The sequence below is a fragment of the Rhinatrema bivittatum genome, chromosome 7 (genome assembly GCF_901001135.1).
Source record: "Rhinatrema bivittatum chromosome 7, aRhiBiv1.1, whole genome shotgun sequence".
In the NCBI taxonomy this organism is placed as follows: Eukaryota; Metazoa; Chordata; class Amphibia; order Gymnophiona; family Rhinatrematidae; genus Rhinatrema; species Rhinatrema bivittatum.
Genome location: NC_042621.1, coordinates 229,202,516 through 229,230,439, shown reverse-complemented (window position 1 = coordinate 229,230,439; position 27,924 = coordinate 229,202,516). Strand labels below are relative to the sequence as shown.

General features: G+C 44.1%; 1 protein-coding gene across 1 annotated transcript in view; it reads right to left on the bottom strand.

Moving 5' to 3' along the window:
* Positions 1-26,723, bottom strand: part of CC2D2B (coiled-coil and C2 domain containing 2B) — a 250,369-nt gene extending 223,646 nt beyond the window's left edge. The window contains exons 1-3 of the mRNA XM_029609947.1: positions 26,572-26,723; positions 18,921-19,017; positions 4,184-4,293 (exon numbers count right to left, since the gene is read on the bottom strand). Of these exons, the coding sequence (XP_029465807.1) occupies positions 4,184-4,293; positions 18,921-19,017; positions 26,572-26,648 (284 nt within the window). The 5' untranslated portion in view covers positions 26,649-26,723. The remainder of the gene's footprint in view (positions 1-4,183; positions 4,294-18,920; positions 19,018-26,571) is intronic.
* Between the last annotated feature and the right edge of the window lie 1,201 nt (positions 26,724-27,924).

The following is a 27,924-nucleotide window of genomic DNA, read 5'->3' as shown; positions in this document are numbered from 1 at the left end:
TTCACCACTGAAAGGACCCAATATGAAACTTAATAACCAAAGAGGGTTACAGACAAGTATACTGACAGGCCCAAAACTACTGTCACAGCTAAAGAAAAGAAAGTTTGGCCAGATGAGAACTTTAAACCAGAACTGAAAGATACTTACAAAGATCTGCCTATGTGTAAGCTTTTGTGTAAATAAAACCAGGGCGGAGGGACAATGCAGCAACTTAAGCTCATAAGCAGAGCTCATGCACCGGCCAAGGAAAGTCTAGAGGTCAGAGGACCCCCAGTGTTTTACCATTTCTCCTGAAATGGAGAAAACGCTGATGCCTGCATATAGCCGCGGTCCAGACATTGCAGAGCCCTCCTGAAGAAAAGGGGAGGGGGAAAAGACCTGCAATGCAGCAAAGACCCTTTACTCACTACATGATTATGGATAAGCTTATGCATATTATCAGCTAGAAAGTATACGTCAGGGCAAATAAAGAGAAAAAAAGCGGAGCCGAAATAGCCCTCCACCTCCTGTTATTGAGGAGGAAGAAGACTAGGTATGACCAGGAGACCAGAGAAAGGAAACGCCCTGCCTAGGATCAGACAGTAACACAGAGTCTGAGGCAGTGAGAAACCAAGAACAGCCCGGCAGCTCTTCCAGGAGCAGACCCGGAAGCAAGCCCCCAGATAGCCTGGCAGCTCTGCCTGTATCAGACCCGGAAGCAAGCCTCCTTCCCAGATAGTTCTTCAGACCTCCAGCCGGAGCCTGCTTCAGAGGTAGACATAGGGAAATCGCCTGAAGTTGTGACCAAGGGTAAGTAAGTTAGCCATAAGTATTAATATATTAGGCAGGCTAAGGTTTATGGCATGTTTGAAATCACCTATGGTACAGAACTTTCTTTAGGGTAAATTGATGTTTAGTGGCCAGGATGTTAGAGACAGGAATTGTTATCTTCTAAATGCTAAATCCTGCCAAATCTGATAAATAAAAGTCTAAATCTGAGGAGAACACATTGTCTTTTCCTGAACTTAGGATTATGAAGTGAAGTGGGAGGAGAACTGGAAGTATCCTGTAGAGACAAGTCCCTGTATCCCTAAACTTACTTACACTCACATTATTAATGCCCTACCAAATTGGTTAGCTTCCTTGATTTCTCTTAGCATTTCATCTGTCTGATTATTTTAGCCAGGTGGATGGTAGTATATTCCTATCACTATACTCTTACCCAACAAACAAGGGATTTCTACCTATATAGATTCTACTGATCATTTATTCTCTTGTATGATCTTTATCCTGCTGGACTCTATACCATCCCGGACATAAAGTACCACACCCCCACCAATTGATCCTCCCTATCATTGCGATATAATTTGTACCCTGATATAACACTGTCCAATTGGTTATCCTCCTTGCACCAGGTCTCTGAGATGCCATTTATGTCTATTTCATCATTCACTGCTATACACTCTATCTCTCCCATCTTTACTTCTGGTATTGGCATATAGACATTTCAAAGTGCATTTTTGTTTGTATTAACAATCTTCTTTTTAGTTGATAGGGATAATTTAGAATTCTTTAGCTCAGGTGATTCTTTACTTATAGACACATGGACTACTTTTTCTTTTATTGGAACCTCTATGTTGGGATGCCCTAACTCTCCTGTTTCATTAGTATCCTTCAAAGATACATTCCTCCGAACCATGCACTGCTGAGTAACGGCTTTCCCCTTTGTTCTAGTTTAAAAGCTGCTCTATCTCCTTTTTAAAAGTTAGTGCCAGCAGCCTGGTTCCACCCTAGTTAAGGTAGAGCCCATCCTTTTGGAAAGTCTCCCCCTTCCCCAACGGTTTGTCCCTTACAAAACTGAATCCCTCTTCCCTGTACCATCATCTAATCCATGTATTGAGACTCTGGAGCTTTGCCTGAAAGGCACCTGTCAATACTCTTTTATAAGTGCACCCCCCCCCCCCCCAACAAACACACACACACAAACAGACTTACAAGAGACTGAGGTTTGATTGAGCTACAGGAGAGAAAAGAACAGAACAATACAACTATGTAACCTGCAGGAGATTGAAAAGATTGCCAGACATCCTGCTGTGAGGATACTTAACTGACCATTGAATTGATTAGTCAGACTTCTGACTGAGGTGGATAGGCTGAACTCTGAAAGGATCAGCTGGCTGTGGAACTAGTGAGTCTCCTGGGAGTGGGGGTGCCAAGAAGGAGTGGGAGCAGGATATGGATGGGAGTGCCATAGGCTGCAGAAGGGGTGACAGCAAGCAAAAACTTTATATGATACAGCAGTGCTGAGCTGGGGAGTAATCAATGAGTGCGCATATGGGCAGCAGCACAACAATATAATATTTCTGTGTATGTCTTTGTATCTGGGAGAAACAGTGTGGGAGAGCTGTGTGTGTGTATATCTGTGTCTAAGGAAGAGAGAGTTGGAGGGTTGTGTGTGTGTATTTGTGTCTGGGAGAGTGTGTGTGTGAGGTCTATATGTATATCTTTGTGTCTGAGAGAGTGGGAGTGTGTGTGAGGTCTATATGTATATCTTTGTGTCTGAGAAAGTGGGAGGGTGGTGTGTGTGTCTTTGTGTCTGGGAGAGAGAGAGTGGGAGGGTATGTATGTGTGTTTGTGGCTGGTAGAGAGAGAGGGAGGTGTATGTATGTGTATCTGAGAAAGCAAGAGAGAAAGAAAGAGTGTGAGGGCATGCTTGTGTATGTATGCATTTGTGTTTGGAAGAGAGAGAGATAGTTGGCCTTTTCTTTCAGATGCAGCCTTCCTCCCCTCCCCCTTGCTCATAAAAGATATGGCGGCTCTGCTATTGTGAATTCTGGTTTTGTGGCTCTTGTTGTGTGAACAGTTGGCTACCCCTGATCTACTATGACACATCATTGGTGAAAAATGGACAGCAGTGTATAGTTGAAAGTCTTCAGGTGTGATATCATTATAATGATCTGACATATTCATACAGTTTGTCATACTAATTTTGATGTCAGGCATGATAAGTTGTCAGAATATATGGAAACACTGATGAAGGCTAGATTGATTTAGCCCAGGGGTGTTCATCTCCAGTCCTTGAGGGCTACATAATACATAACAGTCAGGTTTGAGTATAACCCTAGGGGCAGATATTCAAAGGCTACACGCGTAACATATGCGTGTAACCTGAGAAAATCTGCCCCTGCGCGACGCCGAGCTTATGCAAAATAGGCTCGGTGTCGCGCACAAGCCCCGGGACGCATGTATGTCCTGGGGCTTGCAAAAAGGGGTGTTCCGGGGGCAGGGCCGGGGCGGGACCGAGGCCTTCGGCACAATTGCCGTGCCGAGGGATGGCACGCCAGCAGCCGGCCAGCGTGCGCAAGTTACACCTGCCCAGAGGCAGGCGTAACTTTCGAGATAAAGGTCAGGGGGGCTTTTAGTTAGGGCTGGGGGGGCTGGTTAGATAGGGGAAGGGAGGGGAAGATGGGGGGGGGGGCAGAAGGAAAGTTCCCTCCAAGGCCGATTTCGGAGCGACCTCGGAGGGACCGGGGAAAGCCATCGGGGCTCCCCTAGGGCTCGGCATGCGCAAGGTGCACAAGTGTGTACCCCCTTGCGCATGCCGACCCTGGATTTTATAATATGCGTGCAGCTCCGCGCGCATGTTATAAAATCAGGTGTAGATTTGTTCGCTCCGGGTTGCGCAAACAAATCTACGCCCTTGCGCTGTTTTTAAAATCTGGCCCCAAATGAATAAACATTAGATAAATTTGTTTGCACACTGCTTTGCACACAAATCTATCTCATACAAATTCACTAGTGATATCCTGAAAACCAGACCGGTTTGCAGCCCTTGAGGATGGGAGTTGGACAACCCTGACAGCCAATATTAAGTTTAAATAAATGTGAAGTGATAGAAGTTGCAACAAAATGTTTAAGAATTCACCTACTTTGCTTAAGTCTTTTTTCTATACTTTTAAACTTTTTCCTATTGGAACAATTTAATTCCAAGCATCACTTTACTTTAAATAGCAAAGAATAGTGTGAGAGTACACTGAATAACTATGCCTGAAATACATTTCATATTATATTTCAATTGATGTAATATTGTGCTGACACCTTTCTGAACACACTTTACAATATATGTTTGACTTCCATACAGTGTCAGTCTAAATATAAATAGGAGATTGCTTTTACTATAGCGCTTAATCTTTATGGTTATTACTTAAAATCCATTTGCAGCTCTTCATTCCAACAGGGATGAGATCCATGTGCCATGCTGGTCTGATAAGTTGTGTTTTGGAATGAAACTTCTATAAAAGGACACACATTGACCTAAAAGCAACAAAGATAATAAAGGAATAATTTTGGTTTATTTTTAAACAAGATTAGTTTTTATTTTATGCTAAAATTTGCTAGATCTTCTAGAAGCTACAATCTACAATTAAAGCTTACCACACTACTGTATTCACTCCGAAAAACAAATTAGATGCCATCACAAGTGACACTAATACATGCTTATCTTCGTCTCTTAATTGACTCCATACTCTCAAAAGAGATTCAGAAAGGGAAAAACAAAGTGCATGGAGAGTCTGTGTGGTCTCTTTGCACCAGAAGAAAAAATAGAAAATAAGCTAAATAATTTGTAATCTATTATACAAAACAAAATAATTTAGAACCACCTAATATAAAGCACTCCATGACATTTAAAGAAATCTAATTACTCAGTTGACTAACCAAGCCTCAGCTTCTGTTTTTGCACATAATGGCAAGGTCCCAAAAACATAACCTCTTTATCCTGTAGTAATATGAAGCACTTCTGGTTGCAGTTAGAGATATTATAGGGTTCCAAGTGGGGTGGAAGGGTTTGGGATGGGTTGACCAGGGTGGGAGGGGGGTCATGAGAAAGGGATAGGTGGGTTTGACAGCTTACATGTATTTCTATTCTGCAATTCCGGGGGAAGAGGGGAGGGGATTTTCGGGCTTATACGCCTGATACCTTTAACATTAATTGGGCATCTTAGGGGGAAGAGCACTTAACCACAAGAGCATTAGGCATTTAACTGGGGTGGGGGGCACTGGGGCAGGAAGCCAGCATCGTAGCCTTTGAGGAAAAATTTTTCCCGGACAGTAGAACTCTGCTCTTGTCGATGTTTACAGTTAGCCAATTAAGTTAATCTGCTAATTCCAAATATCGGAATTACCTGGATAACTTATTTGGCTACTTTGAATCCACCACTGAAATACTCCTTACTTTTTTGGCTAGATGTAGGATTTAGCCAGATAAATGCCTATTTTTATATCCCAGGTTCTTATCTGGATAACTTTTCAGTTATCTGGATAAATGTCTTTGAATATCGGCTTCTTTAAACCTAACCAAATATATTCTAACTATAGCCAATTAAGTGCAAAAAAAAATCCCTCTTAAGTAAGTGGGCCTGATTCTCCCCACTGCCCACAATAATTTAAAACAATGTCAGCACTTAGTGCCCATTTCCCCTCCCAAGTCCCAAAATAATTAAAAGAAGATGCTGTCTTTACTGGCCTGAGGCCCCCTCACCCTCCTACCTGCCACCAGATATTATAATCCAAGGGTTGGTTCCAGGCGCCCTCCTACTCCAACTGGCACTCCTCCAAACCTGGAAAGTCGAGCCAGAGGGTAGTAGAATCTTACTGAGTTCCCTGCCATGTCCAGCATTGCTCTGACAGCAATGTTGGTAGCATATGCTAACCACTGCGGACAGAGCTAAACTGGACATGGCGGGGAGCACAGTAATACTTTACTGCTCCCCAGCTCAGCCTTGAGAACAGGGGTAGATTAGCCTATTGGGGGCTCGTGCATGCCCCCAGTGGGCTGGTCAGTATTGGTTGCAGCAGTCCCATACCTGCAGAACTGCTACAACTAACACCATGTTCTGCAACAGCTTTTCTGTTACAGAGGGAGCCTCTCCATCTTGCCTCTCAATTTTTGATGTGGTAGCAGCTCCAGGGCCCTTTTGCTCTTCTCTCCTCCCCCACTAACAATGCTACCTCCCCTTATGTCTTCTCTGCTTCTACCTCTGCTGGCAGGAAGAAGTAGGCAGGCATCCCAATGCTGCCTCACCACCTGCCTTACATCTCTGGATGCTCAAAGCAGTGGCTTCCCTCATGGCTGGCCATGGCAAAAAATTAATAAAATAATCTGCCTTGGGGGTCTTCCAGCCTACTCCTTGCTGCACCAAATGACACCAGCAACAGTGAGCCACTCGGACCCTATTTTGTGGCCCTGCCTGATCCTCATCTAAGTAAAACCTCTTTTTTTGTTGCTACTTATTCAGAGGGGGAAGAAGCATGGAAGTGAGGCAGTGAGCATGTGTGTGAATGAGTGTGTGTATATTAGAGAGAAGGAGAGAGTTTGTGCACATCTCCACCTGTGCTAAGCTATGCATGCCCACACACATTTTTTTGCAAAGGAAGGCCAGCAGGGCTGCAGTGAAGGGCTGCAGTGAAGCTCATCCCGCCATTGCCCGAAGATGGCATGAATGCCGACGAGGCCATAGTGGAGCCCAACCCATCGCAGCCCAAATAAAGTAGGAGGCCCTGAGAGTGTGTGTGTGTTTGACAGAGAGCCTGTGTTCATGTGTGTTTGTGTGTGTGAGAGAGAGCAAGCCTTTGTGCATGTGTGAGCCTGTGTGCATGCGTATGTATGTATGAGAGAGCTTGTGAGAGCCTATGTACCACATATAGGCTCTCACGGGCATGCACACATACATACTAGAGATGTGAATTGGAACCGGAATCAGTTCGGTTCCGATTCAAATCTTATAATTTTTATCGTCCGGCCCGATTGGTTTTTTGTTTATCGGCTGCGCCCGATCCGATAAACAAAAAACCCACTCTGACCCTTTAAAACTGACCCCTTAGCCTCCCCCACCCTCCCGACCCCCCCAAAAACGTTTTAAAATTCAGTCCAGTGGGGGCTCCTACCATGTGACAGGGGACGGCCAATGGCATGGATACCCTGTCACATGGTAAGGGCAAAGGGCCATCAGCGCCATTTTTATTAGTGGCAGCCGATGGCCCGAGAGCGGGAGATCACTCCCGGTGCCCCCACTGGACCACCAGGTAATTTTAAAACATTTTTTGGGGGGGGGGTTGGGAGGGTGGGGGAGGCTAAGGGGTCAGTTTTAAAGGGTCGGGGTGGGTTTAGGGGTTGTTTTGGTGTGCCGGTTTTCCCGCCCTCCCCCCAAATAACTCCCGTTAGTGGACACAAACCCGATTAACGATTTTTCACGATAAATCGGGGGAATTTCTATTGTATCGCACGCTTTAACGATTTTTGACGATTATAAAAATATCGGACGAAATTTTAAATTGTCAAAAAATGATTCACATCCCTAATACATACACACATGTGTAAGGGAGCCTGTGAATGTGAGAGATAGTGTGTGTGAGAGAGGGATTGACAGAATTAACTTGCATAAGTGTATGTGTATGAGAGAGAGTGAGAGTCTGTATATATGCATTTGTGTGAAGGAGTGTGTGTGAGTATTTATTTATTTATTTATTTATTTTTAGTTTTTATATACCGATGTTCCTGTATAATATACATATCACACCAGTTTACAAGGAACTCAAACTGACGCCTCAGTGGGCAGTTTACATTGCAACAAGATAACAAGATAACAGATAATATGGGGGGGGCAGCGGAACTTGGCAAAGGATACAGAGATTAAGCATAAATAGCTAAATAGAGGTAACTAAATATACAAAATACAGTAAACAATGTACATAAGGTGGGTTGGGACAGAGGCCAGGCTGATATTGTTTTCTTCCGGCTTTTAGATTCCTGGGAAAGCTTGTGCAAAAAACCAAGTCTTTAGTTTCTTTTTGAAAGTAATGTGGCACAATTCGAGGCGAAGGTCTAGAGGGAGCGCGTTCCAGAGTATGGGGCCAGCTGTGGATAGTGCGCGTTTCCTCAGGGAGGATTTTGCTGGCTGGGCGCGTAGCATATTTCTGTACGCACTTCTTGTCGGTCTCTTGGAGGTGTGAAGCTGCAGTTGAAAAGTTAAATTGAGAGGAGCGATGTTATGTAGGGCCTTGTGAATCATCATAATGGTTTTGAAGTGAATTCTGTATTTGATAGGTAGCCAATGTAGGTGCTGGAAAATGGGGGTGATATGGTCCCTTTTTTTGGTGTTTGTAAGAATTCTGGCCGTTGCGTTCATGACCATCTGAAGCGGTTTGGTGGTGCAAGCGGGGAGGCCGAGGAGGAGCGAGTTGCAATAGTCTAGTTTCGGTAATATGATGGCTTGTAGAACCAGGCGGAAATCTCTGTAGCGTAGTAGAGGTTTTAATTTTTTTAATATATGCAATTTAAAAAAGCACTCTTTTGTCGTGTTGTTTATGAATTTGTTGAGGCTGAGTCTGTTATCTAGGAGTACTCCCAGGTCTCTTACTTGCTGCGAAGTGATGTCTTTGGAGTTGATAGGAGATTGGCTAGCATTTGGAGTGATAGGTGGGACGTGATTTTCAGGGGAGATAAGTAGGATTTCCGTTTTGTTAGTGTTTAAAACCAAGTTGAGTCCTGCAAGTAGGTTGTTTATTGATGTGAGGCAGTTATTCCAGAATGCCAAGGCTTTGTGTAGAGATTCCGTGATGGGGATGAGTATTTGTATGTCATCCGCGTAAAGGAAGTGAATTAGCTTGAGATTGGTAAGGAGGTGACAGAGCGGAAGAAGATAGATATTAAAAAGAGTGGGTGAGAGGGATGATCCCTGTGGAACACCCATCTTGGATGCAGTAGGGTGAGACTCTTTGTTATTTATTTTGACCTTGTAAGCCCTATTTTCTAGGAATGATTTGAACCAGTTAAGCGCTGATCCTGTGATGCCAATGTCGACTAGACGCTGTAAGAGGCACGAATGATTCACAGTGTCGAATGCCGAAGAGAGATCCAGAAGAGCGAGGAGGCAAGGTTGACCTTTTTCCAGATTGAAGAGGATAGAGTCTGATAGTGTGGCTAGTAGCGATTCAGTGTTCCGGGTCTTACGGAAGCCGAATTGGTTTGAGGTAAGGATGTTGTTTTCATCTAGGAATTCTGAGAGTTGTCTGTTTACAATTTTCTCCATAATTTTGGCGATCATTGGCAGGTTTGCTATGGGTCTGAAATTGGCTGGGTCCGCTGTGGCGAGGTTGGGTTTTTTGAGGAGAGGTTTGAGCATTGCCATCTTGAGTTGGTTGGGGACATGGCCTTGGGTAAGCGAGCAATTAATGATGTCTGCGATGGGTTTAGCAATGATGTTATGTATGGAACTCAGCAGGTTGGAGGGGATGTGATCTGATGGATGAGACGATGGTTTTATTTTCTTAATTATGTTCTCTATTTCTAGTGTGGTTGTTGGCTCGAAGGAGTCAAGAGCTGCTGTGGTTGAGTGCACTGCTTGAGAGCTAGAGATGATTGGGGAATTGGGAAGCGTCAGGGTCCCCTTGAGGGGGGCGACGAGTGTGGAGATTTTTTTGTCAAAGTAATCAGCTAGTTCGTTAGCTTTGTTAAACGCTTGTTCATCTGGTATGATAGGCATGGATGGTCTAGTAAGGGCTGATACATATGAGAACAGGGCTCTTGAGTCGAAGATGAAGTGGTGTATCTTTTTGGCGAAGAATTCTTTCTTGGATTTGTTGATATCATTTCTATATGAGGTTAGGCATGATTTATAGGAGAGGAGGGTTGTGGTAGATGGGTTTTTCCTCCATTGGTGTTCCTTGCATCTGAGCTCCTGTTTGCGTGCCTTCAGCTCAAGGGTGAACCAGGGTTTCCTGTTGTTTTTGTCTGGATTGATGGATTTTGTCGTCATCGGACACGCTTGATCTGCTACCTTGCTGGTGATGTTGTTCCATGATGTCAAGGCTGTGTTGGCGTCTGATAGGTCCAGATGATCTAGTTCCGAAGTTAGATATGAGCTTAGCTGATCTCCGGTGCAAGGTTTCCTGAAGGATATGGTAGTTGAGTATGTTGTTAGTGGAGGGTGCTCCTTGATCTCAAGCGCGGCAGAAATGATTCGGTGGTCAGTCCATGGTACCGGTATGCAAGTTGGAATTGAGTGGGGTGAAATTCCTTCGTTTATGAAGATAAGATCTAACGTATGACCCGCCTTGTGGGTGGGCTCGTTGATGATTTGTCTGAAACCCATATCGTTGCGTGAGGAGAGTAGTGTTTCGCAGTTGGTTGAGCGGGGAAGGACATCCACGTGAAGGTTGAAGTCTCCCATCAGGATGGATGGTTTGCCGGTATTAAGGTGTTTCGCTGCTAGCTCAATGATAGGGGAAGGGTCTGTCTCCAGTAGGCCTGGGGGGGCGTAGACTAGACCAATTGCCAGATGTTTTGAGTTGAAAAGGGCAAATTCAGTGTTGGCTAGGTTGTTAGTGGCCTGCAGGGTCAGACCAATCCCTTTTTTGGCAGCAAGGAGGAGCCCTCCTCCTCTTTTTTTGAGCCTAGGTATAGAGAGGAAGTCATAGGCCTGAGTGGGAAGCTGATTTAATAGGACTGTGTCGGTGGCTTTTAGCCAGGTTTCAGTGATAGCACAGATGTCAGGTTTTGAATCCGTGAGGATGTCGTTGAGGATATGAGTTTTCTTGGAGATGGATTGTGCGTTGAACAGGGTGAGTGAGAATAGAGCCAGGCCAAGTAGTTGGGTAACAGGTGTTAATAGGATGGGCCTGAGTCTCTGTTGACGGTTGTGCAGGAGAGTGGGAGGCTTAGGAACTCTCCTTGTGTGGTTGTAGATGATGGGAATTGTGAGTGAGTGCATGGTGGCAGGTATGGAAGGCCGATAGTGGGGGGGAGGGGAGTGAGGGGTCCTGGAGGAAGAAGGGGTAACTGCGTGGGCCTTTCCCTGAGCTGGAATCTGTGTCAGGGGTTCAGGACTGAGGGGTGAGAGACTAGTAAATGGGCCTGTGGATCCCTGTATTCCAGGAAATGGGACCAGGGCTCTGGGAATTAGAGTGGGAAGTGGTGATGTTGGGCCAGCATCAATCAGTGGTTTCTAATCCAGTTGCAAAAGTGAGGGCTGTCCGGCAGGGCTGCACGAAGGGGCGCACAAAGGGGCGGGCCCCTTTGGCGCGCGACGCCCGGCGCGCGACGCCGGGAGGATCGGGGTTGTTTTTAAAAATCCCCTCCCTCTGATGCTGCTGACGTCGTCGAGGCGCCGATTGGACGGCTCGCGATTCGGGGGCGGCGAGAGAGAGGAAGGAGGCGGACTTGCCTGCCTCGTGGCCGACGCTGGAGCCCCGGCGGTGAGTGCGGCGATTTAGAGCAGGCCTTACCCCAGTGGGCTTCAGCGCCGGATGCGCAGGCCGATCGTCTCCGTCCGCGCCTGGGGTGGTGGTCGCTGCGTTCGGGTGCCAGCAGGAAGAGGACGCCGGGAGGATCGGGGTTGTTTTTTAAAAATCCCCTCCCTCTGATGCTGCTGACATCGTCGAGGCGCCGATTGGACGGCTCGTGGTTCGGGGGCGGCGAGAGAGAGGAAGGAGGCGGACTTGCCTGCCTCGTGGCCGACGCTGGAGCCCCGGCGGTGAGTGCGGCGATTTAGAGCAGGCCTTACCCCGGTGGGCTTCAGCGCCGGATGCGCAGGCCGATCGTCTCCGTCCGCGCCTGGGGTGGTGGTCGCTGCGTTCGGGTGCCAGCAGGAAGAGGCATGTATATGAGAGAGGGAGTGTGTGAGGGAATGAACATGTTAGTGTATGTGTGTGAGAGAGAGAGAAGATAAAGTTTGTGTAACCCCCTCACCTCCCCCCATCCACGACAATCTCAGGGTGACTGGAAATCAAGAGATCCCAGGTGTGGAGAGCAGGAGATTTTTCAATCCTTATTAATTTTAATTATTGGCTATTATTGTATGTTTCTGCAGTTTTTAAATATTTTATTTGTATTTTGGGAAACAACATTTTTTAATTCTTGGATGCTTTATTCATCAGATGTTTTTAAATATATATTTTTATTAGTATGGTTTTACTATTATGGTTCATGATTTATATTTCTTGATTTTATTGCATGATGTTTTATAAGAAATGGTCAAGCTGCACTATATACAGTCTTGCTTGTTGCAATTTCCAGTTCAGTTTTTGACTGCACATTTCTATTTATGCCTTATGGTCTGTTTATTGTGTATTTGTCTCCATCAGCTAACTGATACCTGTGGGTATATTTTGTGTAATCTATGAGGTGTTAAATATCATCTGAATTTCTTAAATTATTTATGCATTGCTGTCAAATGATTATAAAAATAGTTTTGCTGGGTGGCTAAAACTGGCCAGGGCTTTCTTTATTGCATATATGGCCCTTAGGAGTGTGACGGATAAAGAGTGTGTGAGCCCTTAGGGCTGCGTTGCAGTTGTCACAACCTCGAGCGCAAGCCCATGAGGCCTACACTGGCAGCACCTTATATCAAGGCAGTCTGGAGCTTCATCTTTATCAGCCGTCTCTTCCACAGGTTGAGCTCCTGGATTCTGGCAGCAGGCAGGATTTAGGCAGGTTTTTAAGGCAAGGGTGGTAGTTAGATTCCAGAAGCAGAGTGAATATCAGGCTTATGGAAGTCAGAGAAGAGCCAATGTTGGGGTGGAGAGCAAAGAGTTGGGTCCAGGTGAGAGGTTAGGTTCAGGCAGCAGGTAATCATAGATGGGTCAAAGCAAGAGGTCAGGTCGTGAATACACAGGTGGACATGAACACACAGGAAACACTGACGATGATAATAAGGAAGACAGGCTGGACTGGAAGACAAGGTAAAGCTGGATGAGGCTGGACTGGAAGGCAAAGCAAGGCTGGACAAGGAAACAGGAACCAGGAACGGAAAAAAGCAACATGTACTGCCCAGGATGCAGGAGACCTGTTACTGAAGCGTCTTCTGCTCTTCTGAGGAAACCTTCTATAGGGAGCAGGTGATGATGTCATCAGGAGATGCTGAGGCAACTTTCCACAGCGGGCCTTTTATCCTTCAGTGAGTCGGGCGTGCACCCGGACATAGGAGACCTTTGGCAGCATCAGGGTGAGTATAGCAGCTTGCAGGGCCTTCCCATGAGCTGCAGTTCTTAACAAGTTTTTCTTGTAATGTCTTGTAGCCAAGTTGCTAGATACAGTTAATGGCAGGCCAAGGTATGCATAGTCTACAGCAGTGCTCTATTTCTTGATTATTTAGACAAAATTTGAAATTTGTGTTAGAGATTTTTTGGCTCAATTCTACTGGTGATGTGTGATCCAGGGATACATGATTGATAGAAAATGGAAACATATGTCTTTTTATTCTGTAGATGCATCATTTCTATAGCTAGAGAATGTGTATTTCTATATTTCTACTTCCATCACTGGAGAGACTGGGGAAACAGGGAGAGTGTTAAGGTCAAGGGGAAAGATAAAGTGTGCTCATTCCAACCAATCCATGTCAATCTGGATTGGGGGGGTGGTGGTGGAGGTTAGCCCTTCTCACTCATCCTTCCAGTCTGACTTCCTTACTCTTTGCACCCGAGAAGCAGAGATCAGTTGGAGGGGACGTCATCAATGATATTCACACAAGGCATCAGAGCTTGAAGAGTGAGGAAGCCTGGTGGGATTCACAGGATAATATAACCAAATATTTTTGCTCATGAACAAACGTTTTTGCTCACAGCAACCCAATCCTTCGAGGAAACATCGACCCCCAACCTTGACTAATCCATAATAATCTTGAGGTGACCAGAATCCAAAGTTCCTAGGTATGGAGAGTGGGGGATTTCTTAAACCTTATTTCTTTAAATTATTGGGTGTTTGATATGTGTGCTGTTTGGGAAATTTCTAATAAGATTTATATGAGTTTAGTTATTGGATATTCTATTTGTCAGCTGTTTTGCAATATTCTCTTTATTAGTATGATTTTATTATGATTCAAGTTTTATATTATTTTATTTTGTTAGATGTTTTATGAGGAATGGTAGTGATTCTTTTTCTTGCATACAGGATTTGACTTGTACTACATACAGTTTGTTTTTTGTCTGCAAATTTCCATTTATATTTTACTAGCCGTTAAGCCCGTAACAACGGGCTACATTAAAATTTTTATTTTTCGTTCTGTTTTCAGCTCCCTCCCCCCTCCCCCCCTTCCCGTCCAGCTCCCTCCCCCCTTCCTCGGCATTGGAGGGACAATTGCTCTGCCTTGGGGCATCAAATCTCGGTAGGATCTCTGTGCCTTGCAGTGTCAGATTTCTTTCATGCATGCGTTGGCCGTCCCAGCTCCCTCTCTCCTTCCCCAGCGTCGGAGGGACGTGTTCAAGCTGTCGGTGAGAGATTTCTTTCCTGCATGTGCCGGCTGTCCCAGCTCTCTCCCCTCTTCCCCGGCGTCAGAGGGACGATCGCTCTGCCTTGGGGCATCAAATCAGCACTTCCATCGGAAGGGAGCCCGGATCATCCGCGCATGCGCAGCCCATCGGTCCCAGCCGCTCTCTACTGTGCATTTGCGGCACGTCGGTCTGGGCTCCCTTATAGGTATGATTGTCTCTTTATTTTGCATTTGGTGAAGGTCTGTCTGTTTTCTACATATGTTATCGAGGTGAGGTATTCTGCTAGCATGTACTTTCTGATACAGTAAAGTGCCCGATACAGTAAAGTGCCCGATACAGTAAAGTGCGGCCGCGGTTACCCCGCTCCTAACTCGCTTTCTACTCACTTTCCGGCCACGTTAGCCCTTCCTGTGATACACTATCCCCTTTAACCCATCCTCACCGCCTCTTTAAATCACCGGGTAACCCCTTCCGCACGCGGCATGTATATTAGATATACACCATCGAATTAGCTATTCCCTCCCATACAGTAACGCGCGCCCCGACTATCGCTATTTTACCCTGCCTTTTTGCCGCGCGTTTAACCTGCTCATTTACCGCCTACCCTTACCCCTGCGTTAGAGGCAGGGGTAAGGGTAGACAGCAAACTTTCCCACAAAAAGAAACCTAAAAACCTAAAATCCCCTCCTCCCGAAGCTACTCGACATGTTATCAACTTACTTTTTGTTGCTTTCAGCCCCTTCAACCTTCTCTGCCATCCTCCGGAGGGGGCAGCCAGCGGTGCGGCCCCCCCCCCCCCCGCGCGCAGGTCCAGGTTCTCCTGGCTCTCGACGATGTTCCCGCAGGTACTCCAGCTCAACTTCTGGCTGACAGCTACCCCCTAAAAAAAGACTGCTGAGTTACGGCCTTGGAAGCGAAGCGAACTTTCATGGGCTTGAGCGTCCAAATTGACGGGCGCTCAAGCCAATGAAAGCACAGGGATGGCGAAAGCGGCTTGCAGTGGTGTCCCCCCCGCATGCGCAGGTCCCGGTTCTCCTGGCTCTCGACGATGTTCCCGCAGGTACTCCAGCTTGACTTCTGGCTGACAGCTACCACCCCCCCCTCCTTCATTGGCATGAGCGCCTAAATAGACGGGCGCTCATGCCAATGAAAGCACAGGCACGGCCGTGACGTCACGTCCGCCCATCCCTGTGCTTTCATTGGCTTGAGCGCCCGTGAATTTGGACGCTCAAGCCAATGAAAGCACAGGGACGGGCGGACGTCACGCCTGCCCGTCCCTATGCTTTGATTGGCTTGAGCGCCCATCAATTTGGACGCTCAAGCCAATGAAAGCACAGGGACGGGCGGGCGTGACGTCTTTTTCTTTTCCCCTTGGCTGCACCCGCGCTCTTCTTTTAATTTCTTGGCCTGCTAGAACATCATCGAGAGCCAGGAGAACTGGGACCGGGGGGGGGGGGGGGACACACACCGCTGCAAGCCACTTTCGCCGCCGGCTGCCCCCCCTCTGGAGGATGGCAGAGAGGACAGCAGAGAAGGCTGAAAGGGCTGAAAAACAACAAAAGGTAAGTTGGCACATGTCGAGCCGCTTCGGGAGGAGGGGATTTTAGGTTTTTAGGTTTTCATGGGTTAAAGTTGGGATCCACTTCCTGGTGCCTGTCATTTCAAATGTCATTTGAAATGACAGGTACCAGCACACCCAGGATACTGTATAGGCGCTGTATTAAGCGTCTATAAAGTAAAATCGGTTGCGCGGGCCTAACGCTTCCCCTAACGCTTCGCAGACGCGGCTTGCATTTGCAAGTAATTTAAATAGAGTATCGAGCGGTGTGTGATCAGAACTGTGCGGGTGGCAAACGAGGGTGCGCCCTCGTTTGCCGCACTCTTTCTAACGCGGCCTTACTGTATCGACCCATGTGTAAGGATCTATAGCAGCTTGGTTTGTTTAGTTTTCTTAATAGGAGGTATATTAATGTTTTAGAGCCTAATGTAATATTTGCAGTTTTGCCTTTTTAAAGGTAGGATTGTTACTGTTTGAATGCTGGCAGTTAATGCTGTTTTGGTATGGGAGGTTTACTATATTGTAATTGTAATTCTTTAGAGTCGGGAATAGTTCCAGAGGACTAGAGATGGGTGGATGTGGTTCCTATTCACAAAAGTGAAAGTAAGGAGGAGACTGGGAACTACAGGCCATTTAATCTGACATGGACAGAGCATGGGCATTCTGGGGCAGGGCCAACAGTTACATACATAACTCTGTATTTTAAACTCTGGAGACAGCAGTGCGCATTGGCTTGTTATCCACATAACTTTACTGCTGCTCCAGAAGAGGAGCAACTCTGTAGATCTCAAGTATTAGGGCTTACAGGACAGGGAAAGGAGTCTGGGTCTAGATCAACTGGAGGTTGAAGAACCAGAGGGGTCTTGAAGACCTCGCTATTAACTGGGCAAACTGGTCCACTAATTTAAAAAACTGGGTTTTCCCTCACATGAGCATGTTTTAGAATCTGCCTACATGTACGCGAAAAAGCCTGTAAAGTCCTAGGAAAGATGCGTAAAGTACGTTTTCTCAAGCAATCTCTTAAGATTAGGTACATACTTATGCGCAGGAAGTGTATTTTAAAATATACGTGTGCAAGTGTGTTTGCAATTTAAAATTGCAGCGTATCTCCACTCACATGCCAATATGCGCGTGTATGGGCCCACATGCACTCGTTTTAAAATTGGGCTGTTTATTAGACAAAACAGAACTCGCAACAATTATTAGTGCTCTAATATTATCTTGGATTGACTATTGCAATTTCGTGTATATGGGAATAACAGAAGTCGCCATGAGATTACAATTAGCACAAAATACAGCAGCCTGAGTATTTTTCTCTAGAGATCCATGAGACTTTCTGAGCAACTCTTCTAGTAGTAGTTGTCTTGAGAAGAGCAATCATTTCTGCTGCTGTAGATAGGGAGTGATAGAAATTACCAACTATGCATCCATCCCAGCATTCATTGACTGCTGGTGGATCTGCTAGAAGTGTGTCTCAAACATTTGAATATCTGTTGGCCTCTATATATTTTATTTCTCATCAACTCTAGGGCTGATGGACATATCTGGGAACTCTCCAGATTTGGCATGGAGACTCTGTAATTCTAAAAGAATTGCCGGGTCTCTGCACCAATGTAAGAAAACTCCAGGTGGGTCAAGAAAGCACACATGCAACCCAAATGACTTTTTCTTGGCCATGTGGGTGTGAATGAGGAGGAAATGACAGTCACGTGGCAGGAAGGAGGAAGCAACAGTGAGAGCATCAGTCTCTGCAGCCAAAAGCAGAAGGAAGTTTACTTTCAGGCTTGAAGGAGGACACTGCTGCGCAACCACATGGGCCAAAAGCAATTAGAAAGATGCTGCTGCATCATCCCGTGAGCCCGAAGGAGGAGGCTGCTGCTGCTGACTAGCGGTCCCAGATGAAGAGAAAGCTGCTGCTGCACTATGGATCCCGAAGAGGAGGAAGAAGCTGCTGCTGCCCTGCAGGCCTAAAGGAGGAGGAAGCAGCTGCTGCTTCTGGTGGGTTCAGGATGGAGAGAGAGGTTAAATGAGCATGTGTATGAGAATGAGTGAGAGAGAGAATGTATGGCATTTGTGTCTGAGAGTGTGAGATGGTGTGTGCATGTATGGGAGAGAATGGTTGTGTGTGAGTGAGTGGGTCTGTGCGTGAAAGATGGAGAGAAGAAGGCATGTGTGTGAGTTTTTTGTGTGGGAGAATAAGAGTGAGTGTTTATGGGAGTATGTACTGTATGTGTGGGTATACTACTACCCCTCCCTGCTCCCCCCTGCCAATCCACGACAATCTCAGGGTGATTGGAATTCAAAAGTTCCCAGGTATGATAATAGATTTTTCTTTCTTAACCCTCAGTTTAAACTGCATAAATAATGATCAGTTCATCCCATTTCCTCTGCTTTTAGTTCTTGAATACCATTGCCAACAACCAATGTGTCAGATACAAAAAATAAAATCCAATGTATGCCCAGCCTTGTTCATCACAAAATCCACCATCTGTGACATGTCTAGTGTGTTACAAAATCACATGTCTGGATTTTGATGATCAAAACTGAAAAAAATTAGCAAGAAAAAGTGTTTATAAACAAAATTTTGATTATTTCTAGAAATGTATACTATAGAACTTATACTTTACTACATATTTCTGGCCAATATGGTTTTCTTTAAAAAATATTCAGTTTTTTTTGGTAAAATCCCAAAACTTTAAAATAAAAGCACTGCCAAAATTTTGTTGGAGCAAATAGCATTGTGGGAATCCAAATGTCACTGCTGTGCAACACATGAAAAAACAATAATGTAAAATTCTTTTATTAAACCTAAGTCGAAATGCTTAAACCCGCTACTACCAATTCAATATTAAGAGGAAATTGTCTGGATCCTTCAAATTCTATATACTCATAGGTCTGAAGCTAGCAATAGCCTCTCTTTGTATCATAACAACAACAATAATAATAATGTTCTATCGTTTATTAGACTGTAAGCTCTATTGAGAAGGGGCTTTCTTTTTTGTGTGTTTGTACAGCGCTGCATATGTTCTGTAGTACTATAGAAATGCTTAGTAGTAGTAGTATTAGTGTATGATAAAAAATAATGTTAAATTACTAACATTATTGCTCTGATATTTACCTCACTTAAAGGATCAGTTGTGCATGGTGGTTTTAGCAAATGCCTACTACTGCTGACTCGTAACAAGGAACAGGTTGACTCAGGAACAGCTGATGACCTTTAGTAAATACAGGAAAAGTATTCAATACTTATTTCATTCTTTATAGATAGCTTTCACATGTTCTTTCCTTGTTTGTGCAAACCCAAACCACTTTCAATTACTTTAAATCAATCAAAATTCATTTCTGAATACATTTTCTTTAACATCTGAGTGGGATTTCTTTAACAGCTCATGGGATATGGTTGCTATAAAGACAAAGAAGCTTAGCTATATGACAATGTATGACAAGATCTCTATTTAAAACTGGATCATTTTCCTGGTTGCCATGATCTTTTTGTTGTTTTTCTGTCTAATAGTATCTTAGCAGCACATACTCAGTCTTGACTGGCATGTCCGAACTTCCTCTACAGCAGTGTCACTCTTCTTAGGTACTAATACCAATGTTTTTTGAGCCTGGGCCAAGATGTCCAGTTATGTAGTGACAAACCAAAATGCATATAAACACCACTGTAGAAATTATTTTGTTCACATAATTCATATATCCATTTTGAATAAAAATTATTCAATATTGAAATTTCAATTTCAATACCTACACTCAAGAATAGGTCTGATGATTTTTCACTAAGTTTTGATTATTCAGTTAACAAATTTTATCTGAAAAAATATTTTTTAGAAAGAGCAGAAGGTTTCATATAGAGTATTGGTGTCCCCGCACCAGTGTTGTATTGGTTTGAAAAAAATTTTTTTTTAAATTTTTTCTCTGTATAGTCTCAAAATTTCTATGACATCCATATTATAATTAACACTGCTCTCCAGACGGAGAACAATAAAACTTTTAAGATGAAATTTATGCTGGTATTTGAGCAGGTACCTTTAGGTCTCTTTGGTGTTGGCTTCCTTGAATTGTTCTTGATTGGTTTAACAGTTATGTAGTGAGTCAGGCTTGGCTTATTTTGGCAAGTGGGCAGAGCTTTGATGGGGTAGGATTAGACAGGGTGTGGGTTTGGTGGGTTTTTTGTTTTTTTTTGTTACTTGTTATAATCAAGGAGATTAACACTACACAGAACACGAAGGGTGTGGTTTAATGACAAGCGATATGGAATGGGCAGGACTATGGTTTGCAGAGCATGTACTAATATACTATTCATTAAAACACTAGTCATCTAGATTCACATTGATTAATATTTTATAATAAAGCACACATCTTATGTTTTATGGTTCAATCAATGCCAGAAAATACAGCAAATCCACAAAAACATTTCACTAGCACTTAGCAGGTTAATCACTTTAGATACTTTTTCTGGACAAGAATGGTTTTATTTTTGTGTAACCCATTTTTGGGGAATTTGCTAGATTCCAAAGGGCCATGAAAGAATTTGCTAAACTGAGCTAGCTCCTCAGCCATTTCCCCAACTCTTCTGACTCCAAGGGCTGAATTATTTCTGTGCGGGGAAGGCTAACATTCTGGGCCCAAGCACTGAAAAACTTCTGTATGTGTTACCATAGTTCTTTGAGGCAGTACCTTAACAGACCAGCCGAGACTAACTGGATGGGTGTTCAAATAATATTTTACTATGATTTGTAATAAGGCAATTAAGATGTAAATGTGACAATGTTCAATTACATCCAGGTTTAGTGATGGCTTTAGAGTACAGGATTTTAGAAGTTCTTTTCTTTTATAAGTGTCCCTTAGTGTGGGGCATTGAGATCTTTGTATCCTCCATTGGGGAAGGATAGGTATCCCAATATGGCCGGAGTATCCCAATCATGTGTAGGGTCCCTGTTTCCCACAGTACCTGAGCTTCATTTGCATACCCCGATCTCCAGCCTATATGTAGACCTGCATCCCAGGGTGGAAACTACATTTGGGGGTCTTCAAGTGTCTTCCTTTTTTTTCTCCAACACGGATATTCTGGAACCTTTCATGGGGAAAAGTCTACTCTGGAAGCAGATCTTAATTTCCAGACCTGGGCAAGGAAGGGGGCAGAAAAATACTTCCTTCCCAAAATATGGTAAAACTCAGTCTTTGGTAAACAATCCTGGAATCTTTCATGGGTCTCTGTATCCTCCTCTTTGATGGATGAAAAGGTATACAGATTTCTCCTGGGATCTCTGCCTCCCAGAAGGTTCAGGTCTGGACAGTCAAAAATATCATAAGTATTCAAAAGTGGACAAAAAATGCTTTTTTTCCCCTTCTACACTCCAGTCTTTAGTAGCAAGAACTGGCAGAGCTTTCCCTGTCACTTGCTGTGCTAGACTGAGGGCCTAACTTGGAGAGCATGCAAAACACTTATTGCTTCATCCAAATCAAAGCTACACTGCCTCAGCAATCCCTAGACTCAAATTCCCCCCCCCCCCTACCTTGAGGTTGGCTGAGAGATTACATCACTCAGCCAACCTCAAGGGAGGAGTTGTAGGGAATGGTGTATCTCCTCTAGTTGACTAAATGCAATGGTAAAAAGTTAGGGTCATCTAGTGGAGACCAAGGGGTCTCTACACTGGTTTTCCACTTCCTTATTAGTTTATCTTACCATAATTAGTGCAAATGGCTAAGCAGCTAGAAATCTATCTAGGGATCCTGCCAGATACTTGTGACTTAGATTGACCATTGTTGGAAACAGGATATTGAGCTTGATGGACCTTTGGTCTGGACCAGTATGAAAAGTTTTATGTATGTTCTAAAACCACTGAAGCATAATGTAATCCTCATGAACTGTATTTTCACAGAGTTTTACTTTAAGAAGCCTTGAGAGAGAAGGGCATAGATCATGCTTAGTTGAATGCTGTTGCTTTACAGAAGCCATACTGTCAACCTGGGCAATAGCACATATGCCTCTGCCATTTTTCAGCTACTGTTACTGCTGCTAAGCTATTATACCCCTCCCCTGCTTCCTGCTGCTTCCCAAGCTGCAAGCAGAGAGCAAGGCCCCCTAGCTCCTATAAACTGCCCTCTGTCTCCCTGCCTGTGGGTATATGCAGAAACATATATGCAGAAACAGGACAAAGGAGACAACCAGTGGGAGGAGAGGAGGGCCTTCTGGGAGCACTAAGAGGAGAGGATTACCTTGCTGGTGGCTGAAAGGAATCAGTAAGTTTTTGCTTGGGACATGGTCTTTTTTAAAAGTATTGGGGCAAAGTTAACTATTTGGAAATATTATTTAGTGTGTTTGTGCTTTTAATAGTCAGTAAGGCAGCAAATAAACAGAAGTTAGACTGTTTGTATTTTTAAATAGACAGTCAGTAAGGCAGCTAGTAAGCAGCACTTAGTGTGTTTATTTTTAAGTCTGTAAGGCAGCTAGTAAGCAGAAGTTAGAGTGTTTGTATACTAAAAAAAAAAAAAAACAGTAGCCAGAAGCTAGAAATAAGCTAGGAGCAGTGTATACCTAAGTAAAAAGGTTGAAAAGTTCAGTTCAGTTACTCACCTTGGAAAAGTGTTGAGGTAGTGTGATTTAGTTTGATTAGGTACCAACATTTGTTAATCAAGAGAGCAGTGAGTGCTCTGGCTGACTAACTGAAGTTAGACTGTATTTCCCAACCCTCCTACCCCTCGTCTACCCACCCCTAGCTCATCCTTTAATTTATAGGCAGTGCCACTTTAAAAAAAAAACCAAAAAAACACCTTATTGAGAGTTTGATCATTTCCATGTAGGCCAATACCAGACATATAGTAAATTCACTAATACATTTAAAGGACATTAATTAGACACATTCCTACTCCCATAGCAACCTAAAACTTAAGTAGGAACTGAACAAATCTGAGATGAAGGCAGCAGTCCAGCAGCAAGAGGAGGGCTTCCAAGTCTTTTGCATCGAGTGTCACATGTATGATTTTTTACCCTCCAGTGAGAAATTCTACATGTGCATGCGATGCAAAGAGCTCCTGGCTCTCAGAGAACGAGTCCGATCTCTGGAGGCTAGAGTGGCAGACCTGGAGGAGCTGAGGCAGACAGAGAGATATATAGATGAGACCTTCAGGGACATAGTAGACAACTCCCAACTTCAGATTGGCAGCCCTGGTGCTGCCTTGGAGGAAGAAGGTCTCATGATTGGAGAGCATCAACCTGATGCAGCAGGAAAGGATCCTGTAGCAAGGACCTACTCTCCAGGTGATGCATTGTCCTTTCGCACCAAGGATATCTCCCAAGGTCTACTGCCCAGGAGGGAAGGGTTAGGCCAGCCGTCATAGTTGGTAATTCGATTATTAGGAATGTAGACAGCTGGGTGGCTGGTGGGTGTGAGTATCGCCTGGTAACATGCCTACCTGGTGTGAATAGGTGGTGGATAGGGATGTGAATCGTTTTTTGACGATTTAAAAAAATCGTCAGATATTTTTTAAATCGTCAAAAATCATTAAGAGTCACGATACAATAGAAATTCCCCCGATTTATCGTGAAAAATTGTAAATTGGGGAAAGGGGGAGGGTGGGAAAACCGGCACACCAAAACAACCCCTAAACCCACCCGACCCTATAAAACTAATCCCTTACCTTCCCCCACCCTCCCGAACCCCCCAAAACATTTTACGAGTATCTGGTGGTCCAGTGGGGGCGCGGGGACTGATCTCCCGCTCTCGGGCCATCAGCACCATTTTGGCTGCCACTCAAAAATGGCGTTGATGGCCCGATAAAAAAAAAACCCACCCTACCCTTTAAAAATGACCCCTTAGCTTCCCCCACCCTCCCGAGCCCCCCAAAACATTTTAACATTACCTGGAGGTCCAGTGGTGGTCCCGGGAGCGATCTCCCGTTCTCAGGCCGTCGGCTGCCACTCATAAAGATGGCACCGATGGCCCTTTGCCCTTACCATGTGACAGGGTATCCGTGCCATTGGCTGGCCCCTGTCACATGGTAGGAGCACTGCTGGCCGGCGCCATCTTTAAAGATGGCTGCCAATTCCGATTCACATCACCACCGATCAGATTTTTTTCTCCCTCTAGCCGAACCCGATTGTTAAGACGATCGGGCACACGATTCACATCCCTAGTGGCGGACCTCACACATCACATAGATAGGATTTTAGACAGTGCTGGGGAGGAGCCAGCTGTCGTGGTATATGTGGGCACCAACGACATAGGAAAATGTGGGAGAGAGGTTCTGGAAGTCAAATTTAGACTCTTAGGTAGCACGCGCATGTTATAAAATCGGGTGTACATTTGTGCATGCCAGGTAGCTCGCACAAATGTACTCCACGTGCGTAACTTTAAAAATCTGCCCCATATTTCTTTGGATTTAAGAAGGGAGTAACTTAAATGGGTATTATTGTCATTAGGATTTATTGAGTGGGTATTAAGAGTTGTGTTGGAGATTTTCAAATAAATTAATTGTATTAGAGGTAATACATATTGGGCAAGAGGATATTATTGGTCTATACGCTATTTAAATCAGGCAAGTGAATAGTGAGCGAGTTTTGTCACCACTTGATTAGTCATTAGACAGGTATTATATGTGAAATATTTAGGAGGAACCCTTTGAACATGATCTATTGAATATTTGTGATAATATTAATGTAATAAGCATGTTATGAGTGAGGTGTGAGTATGATTGAGTGTGTTTGGGTGTGAGAGATGGTATGTTTTTTAATTGTAATATTAAACAGTTTTTGGTAAATTGTTTAATTAATGCTTGAGAAATGTAAATCATGTTTCTGTATGCTGATGAAATTGCTCTAAGGGAATAAAAATGTGTTCATGATACAAAAAGAGTAGTTTAATAATAATATGTGCTTGTATCCCACTCATGAAGGAGTGTTGTTTTGATATTTAGTGTTAAGCACTGATTAGGGAGTAATATTGCCTGAATTTTGGGTTTTATATATATATATATACAAGCCGTTAAGCCCGTTAAAACGGGCTACATCCCTCTGTCTCTCACCTCCCCCTCATTCTCTCTCCCCTCACTCTTCACCACCCCCTCCCTCCCTCCCTCCCTCACCCACCCACTCCTCCCCACCCTCCCTCTCCTCTCACTCAGTCCCTCCCTCCCACTCAGTCTCACTCACTCCCTCCCCCCTCTCTCCCTCCCTCTCACTGTCCCACTCCCTCCCTCCCTCTCTCTCCCTCAGTCCCACTCCCTCCCTCAGTCCCACTCACTCCCTCTCACTAAGTCCCTCCCCCCAGTCCCTCCCCCTCACTCAATCCCTCCCTCCCACTCAGCCCCTCCCTCTCACTCAGTCACTCCCTCCCCCCTCTCTCCCTCTCACTCACTCAGTCCACACTCACTCTCCCTCAGTCCACTCCCTCCCTCTACTCTCCAAGGTCCCACTCCCTCCCTCAGTCCCACTCACTCCCTTCTCATCAGTCCCCCCTCCTCCATCTCACTCTAGTTCCCAACTCCATCCCCTCTCAACTCAGTCCCTCCCCCCCCAGGTCCCTCCCCCTCACTCAATCCCTCCCTCCCACTCAGTCCCTCCCTCTCACTCAGTCACTCCCTCCCACTCTCTCTCTCCGTCCCTCCCCTCTCTCTTCTTCTCCCTCCCTCGCTACTGGCCGCTACCGCCGACCGCTGCCAGCCGGCTCGCTACCGCCACCGCTCGCTACCGCCGTCGCACCCGCTGCCTGGTACCGCCGCCGCTCGCTACCGCCGTCGCCGCCCACTGCCGGTACCGCCGCCGCCGCTCGCTGCTGCCGCTGGACGCCGCCATTTTTTTTTCTTAGCATCAGACCGACGTGCTCGCCCGCACATGCGCGGTAGAGCTGGTCTCTACTGCGCATTTGCGGCACGTCGGTCAAGCTTCGTTTATAGGTATTGATATATATATATATACACACACACACATATACATATTTGAGGTGGATTATAATATGATGGCTATAAAAGTTAATAGAATGTAAGGGCTTCTGCATAGAACCCAGATGAGACAGTAGTCATAGGCTAAAGACTAGCAAAAATCTGCATGCGTAGAATAATTAAAGTTTGGAAACTTTCCTTTTATATATAGTAATGGACTCCTGAAAGCAGTGGAGCCAGAACGACTCTCCTATGGAAAATTACTTCAGTTACTGGACCTTGTCATGAAAGAAAGTTACAAATAACAAAAAGTCTGAAATCTGAGGAAAGGGACTAGACAATTGTGAAATTGTTTGTTATTCCTGTTACAAAAATCAGAAAGATAATTGTAAAAAAATTATCATTTGCAGTCATTGATAAAATGAATACTTGATTAAATGTAATTTTCACGATTGATTAAAAAAATGTCAAATTTAAGTTACATAAATAAAGTTATTGATTTGGTTAAAACAAATAACAGTTTCTCCCTTGCTCTGGCTTTTTCCTAAGAAGCTGGTATGAGAAAATGAAAAGGATTCAGACCCTGAATTGAACATGGAAAAATGTTACAGAAGTGTGGCAAAAAAGGTAATTATAGACAGACAGAAATCCAAGTAAAACCAATAGGCATGTTCATTCATTATGAAATGCACCTAAAAGGAACTTGCTATAAAAGAATATCCATGTGAATAGACTGAAATCTACAGGCTCTATCAAAGAACAAATGTGAAATGAAAAACAAAAACAAACAAAAAATATTTTGTACTGAATATTACCAAGACTAAATTAAACAGTATATTTTTCCATCTACTTCACAAACTGTTTGCATTATACAAATGACTTCTTACCTAGTATTTTCAGATTTTCTGACTGGAATATTATAAGCTCTTGATAATCTAATTAGAATCTTAACATCTCCATCCATGAGAATCCGGGCTGGAATTCTTTTTCTTTCTTTTCTCTGAGGTTTTAAATGTCTCCGTAGTTCAGTTATCTTAAAAATAGCATGACTCAACTGGCTAGAAATAGCATAATTTTGAAATTAAAGATAATTTTTGTGATATATCTTATTTAAATATACTGTGCTATATAATTAAAACAACAAAATATTATTGGTTCTTTCTTTTATAAGTTAAATGTAATTAAAGCTTAAAAAGCAATATTCAAAGATAACCTTTATACAGTTGCTCAGTCAAAAGTCGAGACTTGAATATTTCTCTCCACTGCCCAGCAAACTTTTGTCTGGGTAACTCATTACCTGTACAAAATTTACCCTGGTGCAAAGAAAAAAAAAAGGGTGACTCTGAGGCACTGACATTTGCTTTTTAAATATTTTTATAAAGCAAAGCCCAGAGACTTGCAGGTTAGATGTGGAACCATGAAATCAGTAAATAAAACCTAAAGACTCCAGGTCAAACCCCAGGCAGTAATGTCTTTTTGCAACTGTGGCACCCCTAGGCTGTCTGTGGCACTTTGTATCTGTGGTTATGAATTTTTTCCTGTGTTGATGTCAAGGTGCAAACACTAGAAAGGATCATTGGTTGTCACCGAACGCTACCCTTTTGATACCTTACTCATTAACTTATTTTTCCATTGTATGATTTTAACCCCTCTGTTTATCCTGTTGCTCAGGAGCAACTGGACTATCTAACCAGCAGTTATCTTCTCTGATGCAGGAAGTGCTGAACATGTGCTGAACATGCTGAAGGATAAAGCCCTAATGCATGTGATATAATCCAATTTGAAAAATGACCTCCTTGATAAAAAGAAGCGGCGATGGAGGCATTGTTACATTTTAGCTAGTAACACAGATATTCAGCACTACCCAGATAAAGTTAACTGGGTAAGTTTGACTAGCAAAATGCCTGCCCTCAACTAACTTTCTCTGGGTATAGTGGAAATTTGAATATCTGGGTTATCTAGGAAATTTACCTGGGTTACTTTCATGCTCTCTGGCCACTGAATATTGATTTCTCTGTTTCCCCTTTGAAACACCAAAACGTACTAGCAAAGAAATGGTAGATTTAATCAGACTTTTGTGTTTAGCCTTGTTGATTGATTCCACAAAGCTATGCTTAAAGCCCTTAAATTTGGGCCTTTTCTGTACCTCCAGCAACAAACCACACAGGTTTATGTTTGTTCCAAAAATAAACAGTTTACTGAAGTATTTGGTGAAAAGTGATATCTTGATAAAAATAAAG